We start from the raw sequence: 10,827 nt of genomic DNA, 5'->3' as shown, positions 1-10,827 counted from the left end.
TCTTACCTTTTTTAATGTTACAACCACATCTTTTTCTGTATTTAATTTGATTTTAATTTGAATATTCTTTAGCACCCTTCAGTATAATACAGGGCAACTTAGCTCTCTCAGGTGTCGCTTATCTAAATGTACTAGATAAGAAATAAAGCAGAAGGGTTAAGTAACAGAAAAAATATCCCATGCTTTGAATAGATCAGTGTTCAATTCATTTTTCTAAAAAGGATAGCGTGTGGCATAACTGCAAACTTAGCAATGTGTTTCCATCTTGCCATAAACTGACAAGCTAAGCAAGAGGAGCATTGATCTGAGAAGCAGTCATGAGGACCTTAATAACACAGGAGGAGGAATCTGCTGACTGAACAGTTAGATGTGAGCTTGAGAAGTATTTTTATATGAATACGCAGAAAGAAGGCCTTGGTTTAAAGACAGTCACAGGAACGTCTGATTGAAGTTTAGGGTAGAATATGTGTTTTGGCCTGTAGAGGAAAACTAATGCTGAAAAAGTCACCCCGACAGTGAAACACAGTGATGGCATGCCTCATGATGTGAACATTTTGTAGTTGTGCCATGGCAAAATGTGAAAAGGTTCAAGAGGTGTCAGTGCCTCTGCAATACCTTTTATTTTTTATTGCGGTGTAATGTTATTTCAGTTTTCACGATCAATTATAATTCCACTGCATGACTTTAACAGGTGTGTCTGTAGAGATTACAAAGCAAAAAAAAAAAAAAAAATAGAAAAGCCAAAAACAATGACTCAGCATGAGCATGCATTTAAAGAAACAAGAGCAAAAGCCGTTATATAAATTAAAACCCTGAATCCTACACAGGGAATTTGAACTCCTTCTAATTTGTAGTTTTTGTTCTAAACATTTGATCAAAAACAGGTCAATGTAATGTTATAGTGTAAATCAACATCTTTCTTTCAAAGTCCAGAATTATAGCTAAATTTAGAGTAGACAAATATCTAGAATGTTTTTTTGGGCAGGTCATTAGGTTATTGACCTATGTTTAGACTGAATAAATATGCATGTAGAAATGTGTTGAAGTGTATTATAATGATGCTACTGAATGTAACACTAAGTACGTCTTGCATCATGCCCCCCCCCCTCTTTGAAACAATTGTCCACAGGATAGATTCATACTGACTCAGCTCTACTGATGCAACACCACTCAATGATTGACCTGCATGATCCGCTGACACCAATAAAAACCATAAAACAGAGTGAAACTGATAGAGGATGAATTGAGTGAAACGATAAAGACCTGCTGTAAGAATGTGGTTAATAGCCAAATCACGAACAAAACAGATTCAGTTTGTCCACCATCAGATTTCAGAAGAGCTGTTTTTATAGATAATATCAATATTTTGTATATCAACTTATTAATGATAAAAAACACAAATCTCCCTTTTATTTTTTGTATTTAAGTTATTATGTTCCTTACATAAAAATGCTGATTGCCTCCAAATAAATGGGGCGATAACCAAAGTAGGTTTAACCAATGCAATGATCAAATATTATCATCTTAGTGAAGGCATAGAGCAGAAGAACATCATCTTAGAGTAATATGATCACATTATTTCAAATATAGCTTCTCCTGTATGTACTTTAATATTATTCCAAGAACCATTGTTTACTTTTAAGCAAAGTCAAATGTGACCAGTGGCTGAGGATAATCTGTCCCTGTCAATAGGAGACATGCTGATGTTCCTGTGATCCCCAAAAGGACTGCGTGGTATTGGATGACTTAAGGGAAGACTGTGTTTAAACACAGTGGTTGATAGGTTTCGAGGAAAAGCATTTTTTTTCTGTGTGATAAACATAGCAAATGCTACCAAATCTTTAATGAAATTTGCAGTCAATCATGTCTTTATGGTTGTATTCATTTAACTAAACTTCAGATAGGCTTTTTATTTACTTGACCCAAAGAAAAAAAAACCTGATTTTTTATAAAGGTGATTAGTGTCTCTATAAAGCAAGAAATATTTCTACTTTTGTGTCATTATTTAAGCAACTTACCTCATGCCAGTCTGCAGATAAATTTGTCGCGATTTCAAAATGCAACCTTGAAAATCTCTAAATGTGTTACTGTCATTGTCACATTGTCTAAGATTTTCTTGACTTTTGAAGACAACTAAATTGGGCTGATACAATTAATCGGATTAATTGATTATTGAAATAATTGACAGTGATAGATCAATCGTTAAATAGAGTCTAGAGACTTTAAGTATGCCTTTAGCTGTCGGAGTGACCCTCTTAGAGCAGTAATTATATCAAAATTGTAAAAAAAAAAATCAAATATATATATATATATATATATATATATATATATATATATATATATATATATATATATATATATATATATATATATATATATATATATATATATATATATATATATATATATATATATATATATATGTATGTATAAGCATTTTACATTTAAGATAAAAAAAAAAAGAAAAATTTTTTTTGTCTGTCAATATGCTCTATCCAGAACTCCTCAAGTGGAAACGTTTTAATTTCACCTGGTTTAATTTAATAAAAAAATCTTTAGGGCTTTGGCTATCGGATTGATATCCAAAAAATAACCGACAGATTAATCGATTTGCAAAATAAATGTTAGTTGCAGCCCTACAACTAAATATATGTTTACATTTCTACTTTTCCACTTATTTGTTGGTAGAGTTCTAGATAATGCACATATAGCTATGTGTTTTTTCTGTGGAAAAAAAAGCAAAAAATAGACATCTTCTGCTAAACTTAAACCTAAATAAACTGTGACAGGTTTCAATTCAGTGTTAACGTTGTACACTTAGGTGTGTATACACTTATAATGGTTAGGTTTGGGGTTCTTTATTGGATAAGGGCCCAGAAAGAGCTGAAAATGAGTTAGAAGCCGAGACAAAACACGGTGCTCAAGTCTGAGTGTGTATGTGTTTAACAGAGGCCAGCAACTATTAGTACTAAAGTAGAATAAAAATATAATGTTCTTTTTTTTTATGTAAAGAAACGGGGAATATCAACAAATGCTGTAGTGGAAGAATGTCAGACCTAAACTTATGTAATATGCCAATAAAACATTCTTCTGCTGAGAAAGTATGATTTCATTTATCATACAGGTGCAGTTCTAATAAGAATAATCGCAAATGGCTCGAATAGAGATACATTAGGCAGCAGTCCCTGAAGAAAACCTCACTCTTAACTGTAACGTTGCATAAGCATGTGATTCTTGTCGATTTTGAACGCAGCAACGCATTCCTCCTGTACAGTATGGTACTACTCTCTGATTGGTTAAGCGATACGGACCGCCTCATCTGACGTGAAGACGTCTGACTTCTCAGTATAAATATCGGAGCTCTGCGCCATGAGGCGAAGGTTTGAGGATCAAACAGATAGGTTGAGGAAACCTGTGCTCTGCGAGAACAGAGAAAAAGATAGAAATTAGGCAGTTATTTAAGCTGGTACCAAGTTAGCCTGACCTAGCCTTTATTGTTCTTTGTAAAAGCAGCCGCAGTCATGATGAACGGAGAGATAAACGGTTTCCACAACTCCCTGATCGAGGAGGACTGCTTCTTGTTCACCTCAGAGTCGGTGGGAGAAGGACATCCCGGTAAGAAGCTAAATGCCGGCCTTTTTTTTTTTTTTTTTTTTTTTTTTAGCTCACATAAATGGCAGCTTGACAAGGATGTTTAAGCGTTGCATTTGTCTTCTTAAAACTGTACATGTCGCGGCTCGGGTTTCTTTTTTTTATGAAATTAACATAAATTAAATTCCATTTCCACCACGCAGCTGTCCTGGTCCGGTTTTAAGAGCACGCGCTGCTACAAGCTAAAGCTAGCTAGCTAGCTTATACAATGCCGTGTTCCTTCGTAGATTCATTGCACGCTCTAGATATACATATAGTTAAAAGTGTGGTTGAAATATATTTGAAACGGGCAACCAGGGATTAGATTAGTGTCATCATTATATTATATGAGGGCTTGTTTTCCGGTATAGTTGCCCGCGCGCTCTCTCCGCCACATGTGGAGCTGCTGAAATGGCGACTGTAAGGAGACACCGTGTGCTCTTTCTATCCCTGCCAAAAAAACAACAACCGGACCGCATTGCATTTTCGCTTTGTTGTTAATGTGTTGTAAGTTTACAAGTTTTATGTATGGGATTATTTTTTTTTTGTTTTTTTTTTCTAGACAAAATCTGTGATCAAATCAGTGATGCAATCCTGGATGCCCATCTCAAGCAGGACCCCGATGCTAAGATCGCATGTGGTAAGACGCCCTCTTTTCCTCCTTCCTATGCATGATAGAACTGGGGATTGCAGAAAACAAGAGAAACTGCAATTACAACAATAACTGCTTTTTAATGGCTTGAATTACTATAGAAAAAAAAACTGCATTTCACATGAACACGTGCCCATCTTGCCTAACGCAGAAACTGTTGCCAAGACCGGGATGATTCTGTTGGCGGGTGAAGTTACATCCCATGCGGTTGTGGACTACCAGAAAGTTGTCCGTGAGACCATCCGCCAGATCGGATATGATGACTCCTCTAAAGGTGCAGCTCGTTTTCATGTGTGCATATGTGAACTTTGTTGCAGTTCCTAGTCTTTATCTTAAACCATTTCCTACACAGGCTTCGACTACAAGACCTGCAACGTTCTTGTCGCCCTTGAGCAGCAGTCTCCCGACATTGCTCAAGGTGTGCATATTGATCGCAGTGAAGAGGATGTTGGGGCAGGAGACCAGGTCAGTAAATATAAAATACTTGGCTTGTGTATTAAATGTTTGATGTACATTAATGTGTTATTCTTTTTTTATAGGGTTTGATGTTCGGGTATGCAACTGATGAAACTGATGAGTGCATGCCTCTGACAATCATCCTTGCCCATAAGCTGAATGCAAAGATGGCCGAACTTCGACGTAATGGCACTCTTCCGTGGCTCCGCCCAGACTCAAAGACACAGGTATAGCTCTTTCTTGTGCCTTAAGTGTCTGTGTGTATCTAAAACGAGAGGGCTTACGCTTTAATTCTTTGCAGGTTACAGTGCAGTACCGCCAGGATCGTGGTGCTATGCTCCCTGTGCGAGTGCACACCATTGTCATTTCTGTCCAACACGATGAGGAAATCTGCCTGGAGGAGATGAGGGATGCCCTGAAGGAGAAGATTATCAAGGCCGTGGTTCCTTCGGTCTACCTGGATGATGACACCATTTACCACCTGCAACCAAGTGGACGATTTGTGATTGGAGGGCCTCAGGCAAGTATCTCACCCTTTGACTTGGGTTAACCAGATATCCTGGAAGTTGCTAACCCGGAAACGTCTATTCTTTTCTACAGGGAGATGCCGGCCTCACTGGACGTAAAATCATTGTCGACACCTATGGGGGCTGGGGAGCCCATGGAGGTGGTGCTTTCTCTGGAAAGGATTACACGAAGGTGGACCGCTCTGCTGCCTATGCTGCGCGCTGGGTGGCCAAGTCCCTGGTAAAGGCTGGACTATGCCGAAGAGTGCTGGTGCAGGTGGGTTGTGTTGCCAAAGCCTGCTGGTTCTCTTTAGAGTCAGGGTTTCCCAGAGGTCCCGCCTCCTCAAGTTTTGTATGATCTGTTATTCTCATTATAACATATGTATGCTATATTAGGTGTCCTATGCCATTGGAGTTGCCCATCCACTCTCCATTTCTATTTTCCACTACGGGACCTCCCAAAAGAGTGAGAGGGAACTGCTTGATATTGTGAGGAAGAACTTTGACCTCCGACCTGGAGTCATTGTCAGGTAATCTTGATCTCTGTACTTCATGTAATGGCTAATCCCTCAGGTTTGAAGACCTTGCCTAACAAGATTAGTCTTTTTTGCTTGGGTCACATGATCCAGGCTGGCATATGGGCTGTTTTCAAAAAGCAACTTTTATTTTTTATTTAATTGGGGCTATACAAATTGAGTTAATATAACAATCTAATTGAATCACAAAATAATCACAGTTGCTTTACTTCCTGAGGACATTTTTTAAATAGAATCTGGGTGTTTTAAAGGGGCTATACATGCATTTTTCGTTGTGGCTTAATGCATGTATAAGAAGCAAAAATAGTATGTTTTTTGTCCCAGTAGAGCCTTCAGACAACATGCTGCTGCACTGATAAATATGTGCCACATCTCCCATTTCCTCACCAGTACTGATGTTTTTTTTTTTTTTTTTTTTTTTGTCGAATCATACATCGGCTAAGTGTTTCTATTGTATAAACAAGGAGCAGTGTTGGAGCTAAATTTTTGTATAATCTGTTAAATTTGTCTATAGAAATATTTGTTTTGTTAAATGGTCGAGTGTTTTTTATCTGCGAGCTGCAGCCTCTAGTTGGTTGAAGGGTAAGTGTTTGAAGATCCACATTTCATCTAAATGCCTTAAATATTCAGTTTCTTCGTGAGACTCAACCATGGTATAGTTAAGCTTTCTTCCTGTGAGACTCAAAATGTGTGTCGGGCTGAGTGACTGGTGCTAAATTTCTTGATTATGTATTCCAGGGAGCTGGATCTGAAGAAACCCATTTATCAGAAGACTGCAGCCTATGGCCACTTTGGCCGAGATTCCTTCCCATGGGAGGTGCCCAAAAAACTTAAATACTAAACCTGTTAAGCTTTTCCCCCCAGGCTTGTTGGTGTATACTACAGAGAAGCCTCCAAGGTTCCAGGGGTGAAATGTACTTTTTTTTTCTTTCTCTCCCTCTCTCTCTCCCCCTTTTGCTCTCACACATAAGACGCATGACTCCCTGCTTCATCTCCATTATTGTCTTGTTACCGTTTTCCGGTGGCTGCACAGTGGTGCAGGGTCCTAAGAGGCACACCTCAGAAACTTGACCTTTTAAAGGGTAGGGTGGGTTCCATGAACTCATCTATCAGTGTTTTCTGGTCTTGAGAATCTCATGCTTTTGGTTGTGATGGTGTTGTCCAGTAGCTGCATTCACTCCATTCTCCTTTGGCATTCCAGTCTTGTTGGTATCCCAAGTCTTCAATGTGGTGTCATTGTGGTAGCATATCTGGCAATATGCACTACCCTTAAATTTATGGTGCTACTGAATGTAAAGAGTCTGTATGAAATCTAAACTTCTGGTCCATTCAGATGCCTAAACTGCTGGAGAGCCTTTGCTGACATGATTACACTTCAGTTCAGCCTTTTTTTAATCATTCCTCCTTTAGCAGTTGTAGACGCCTATTGGATGACCTGGTGGCTTTTTTCCTTTTACTCATTTTAGTGCAGGATGCTGGAAGAGCACAATTAAAATGAAAGGGTTGTTACTGTTTTCACTAAAATGCTATGAACTGCAGACTAAGGAGAATGCCAACTCTTGATAATGAGCCCAAATGAGCATAGGGGCGCAAATTCCCCTGCAGACCTCTGCTGTTTTCTGACGTAATACAGAAAAGTCAGAAGCTGCTGTCACTGCTTTGGTCTGCACAGGGGTCGGATAAACTTGATTGGTATTGGGACAGATTTATTTGTTTATGCATTGAGATTAAATTTTATTATTTTTTTTTAAGTATCCCATGTTTTTATGGTATAAAAGTGACTATTCGTGGGCTCCTTGAGCTCTTTGATGGCAGGTGTAGCTACAGAGAAACCTGTTTTCCATCTTGAGCTTGAAGGGGCATGGTCTTATTGCTAGGAAATACAAACCTCAACACTATTTATTTGTTCTCTGAAACTTGGCGTGGATACAGAGAAGCCGATGTTTCAGAAGGCAGCTTTAGACTTGTGAATCCTTTTTGACTTGCTGACTTTCGGTGTTTGGCTTGAGGCCCCAAAGTGTTGTACAGAAAAGCTTTGGTCTGCCTCAAAGTGCCGTTGGCAACTGTAAGTGACTACCTTTTTTTTTTTTTTTTTTTTCTGAAATGCAGCATTTCAAAATTTTTTTAGGTGGGTTAGTTTAGGAATCTTGTCAAAACCACCAGGTGCAGTTCTTTGGCTCTTGTCTATCCTCATTATTGTGATGGCTACATCTGGCTGGTGTGGTACAGAGAAACCAGCCTTGTTTACATGGCCGTCCTGTAATCTGGATAGTTTTTTTTGGTTCAGTTCCCCTTTACCGCTTAGCGGTCGTCCAATCGGACACAGTAAGTGTAAGAGTGCCTTTCTTTCTTTTTCCCTATAGTCTCTCTTGCTTTTCCCTTCTCACAAACTTGCATTCAACTTCCAGAAAAACCAGTAGCTCATACTGTAATGTGCTCCATGCCCAAATTGGGTAGTTTCCAAATGCTCTGTAATAAAACAAACTACTCATCTTAATGGTTGTCTTGTGTACTTTTTGTATGTGGACTGTATTTTCCACATGTGATCCCCAATGGATGTTCTATAGAAGTTCGTTTTTTTTTTTTTTTTTTTTTTTTTTTTTTTTTTTTTTTTTTTTGAATGAAGCTTAACTGGTTAAAACCTGAACTATTGGAGGATTTTTGTGGAAAAATCAATACTCGACCGCATCCCTTTTTTTAATTAAGAGTTCAAGTGAAATTTTGTCATTTTGTGCTTCAGGAAAATGCAGTGTTTTGTTTTTTTTTGTTTTTTCTCTTCCCTACTCAAAAAAACACCCCTGAGGTTCTCTTATAGGTTTGATGGTTCTGATTGGATAGATTGTATTTGAACAGTACTTTTATGTTATGCAGCAAATTCCTAGTTGGACTTTGGTTCTGACTTTAATCGACCACCATATTACAATACATTGGAGTGGACCAGGTGTATACTGTGTGGGGAATCTACAGGTACTTAAGGAAAATATATCATATGCATTTTGACCTTGCATGCGTTAGGGAATCAAGGTTTGTGTTGTGACAACATAAAGGGGTTCAGCAGATATGAAGCACTGTATGTACCTCACCCCTGAAATCTGTTCCTGCAGACTAGTGAAGCATACAGTGCACCAAGCTATTAGTGGTAATAGTGCTCCAGGAAAGACCTCGGAGCCATTAAAACAGGTGTTCATTTCCTCTACTACTCAGTCTAAAATCTATATTTAACTGAATGCTGATGGTTTGGTGGGTGGGACATGCTTCCAGCACCATGAATGGACAAGATCTCTCACAACCACAACAGCACAACTCTGCTGATGAAAGCTGGCAGCTGAAACGCTCTGGTTTCTCAAATGGCTTTAAATGGATGCATTGATGATTCTTCTTCATTCTGGCTGAGTTTAGAAAAAAAAAGATTTGGTGTGGTGAGGCCTTGCAACTAAGTCTGCACCATCCAACCATTAAAGATAACATTTCTGAAGCAGAGATCATGCCTCCTGATAAAGCGCATTCTAAGATGCAATGGAGCAGATCCAGTGTAAAAGGTTCCCTGTCCAGCTGAGGTCAGGGTGGTTTATGCCATGAAAATGGTGGCACCTGATGCAATACATGCTAGTGGTTGCTGCTAATCTGTTGTACTATCTAGTACAATAGATTAGCCATTTAGAGTTTCTTCGTGTTCATTAGGTGCAAAGTACAATAGATTAATTATGACTCAAATGTTGGTTTACACTGGGGTTATGAACCATGTTTTCAGTGGTTTTATGAGTCCAAACTCCTGCCAGTATCAAACATATTTAGTTTATGAAACTCAACCTGAATTATTAAACTATCTCCCTCTCTGTTGTCTACAGAGAAGAGTTGGGAGGTTCTTACTAGTCTCAGTGACGATGCAGAAATTGTGGTTTATAGCACTGGATTGTCATGAGCTTAATTGGAGCTGCTTTCGTATTTTGTTATATTTAAAATCTGCAGGATCTGGGGAAGCCTATAGACCAGATGATTTTTTTTTTTTTTTTTAATGCGTGGTACGACTACACAAAAGAAATTTTACTTGACCTGTGTGTTAAGTATTCTTTTTTTATATCATAACTATACTAATAATCTAAGATCAATAAAAAGTAGGCTATTTCTAATAGAGATATTTTCATTTATGGCTCCTATGCTCATAAGGCTCCACGCAGCCCAGTGGTCCAACAGATGGGTGGGTAAGACACCTAATGATACTTCTGAAGAAGCTGGCTGTTTACAGAGTGATATATCCAAATGTATAATGTGAAAGTTGAGTGGAAGATAAAATGTGTGGTTTAAAAAAAATGCAAAACGGACGATCATATTAATGAAGGTTATTATTCACCTCTTTAGTATAACTCCTTGGTAATCATCTTTATACTTTGTCATATTGGTGCAATGATTAAAGCAAAAGCAGCCAAACCTAAGTGCTGGTTGCTTTAAAAAAAAGTTTTCTTGCATTTCTGTAATAAAAAAACTACAATATTACAATTCATATAATTAAGACCTAGGAAAATCAGTGGTGTCCATTCTCAGTCAGCAGATTCATGGATTAGTTGAGAAACCATGAGAAAATATTAACACTTCAGTGAATTATGTGTGTTTAGACTACTTTAAGTTGAATAAGAATTTAAATGAAAATGTGCAGCTTGTACAAAAAAAGAAAAATGCTTTTCGTAGTGTTTGTTTTCATAACCATTTAATTATTTTAGGTTCTCACTGTTCATCTGACATTTGGGACTATTTCAAGTTATAACAAATGTAAACATTTTTTTATTTTCAAACTTGCGTCTTTCATAACAAGACAAGTTATTTCTTGTCTGTTATGAACCAGTTATTTTTTTCTTACCTGATTAAAAACAGGTGGTGTTTGATTGGGTGATTTATAACCAATTAAGGAGCTGCAAAGGTAGGAATGATTTGGAAACATGTGAATGAGCCCCCTATGGCGTAACCTCACGTGCAGGAGGAGGAATGAAATGGGACCCGAAGAAGGCTGTTGATGATCCAGAGGGGAGTGTGGCGGATACACCAATAGCTT

The 10,827-nt window shown here is 38.0% G+C and overlaps 1 protein-coding gene across 1 annotated transcript; it reads left to right on the top strand.

The window, feature by feature from the left end:
• Positions 1 to 3,360: 3,360 nt before the first annotated feature.
• mat2ab (methionine adenosyltransferase II, alpha b) lies at positions 3,361 to 8,277 on the top strand. The gene is made up of 9 exons (XM_038295465.1): positions 3,361 to 3,615; positions 4,193 to 4,270; positions 4,434 to 4,556; positions 4,635 to 4,747; positions 4,822 to 4,965; positions 5,040 to 5,258; positions 5,339 to 5,521; positions 5,641 to 5,774; positions 6,519 to 8,277. The coding sequence occupies exons 1-9, from the start codon at positions 3,522 to 3,524 to the stop codon at positions 6,619 to 6,621; spliced, it is 1,191 nt and encodes a 396-aa protein (XP_038151393.1). The 5' UTR covers positions 3,361 to 3,521; the 3' UTR covers positions 6,622 to 8,277.
• Positions 8,278 to 10,827: the final 2,550 nt, after the last annotated feature.

Source organism: Cyprinodon tularosa, unplaced genomic scaffold, assembly GCF_016077235.1.
Source record: "Cyprinodon tularosa strain WSP-4 unplaced genomic scaffold, ASM1607723v1 ctg356, whole genome shotgun sequence".
NCBI lineage: Eukaryota > Metazoa > Chordata > Actinopteri > Cyprinodontiformes > Cyprinodontidae > Cyprinodon > Cyprinodon tularosa.
The sequence above is the reverse complement of the archived record's forward strand: the minus strand, read 5'-3'. Positions and strand labels throughout refer to the sequence as shown.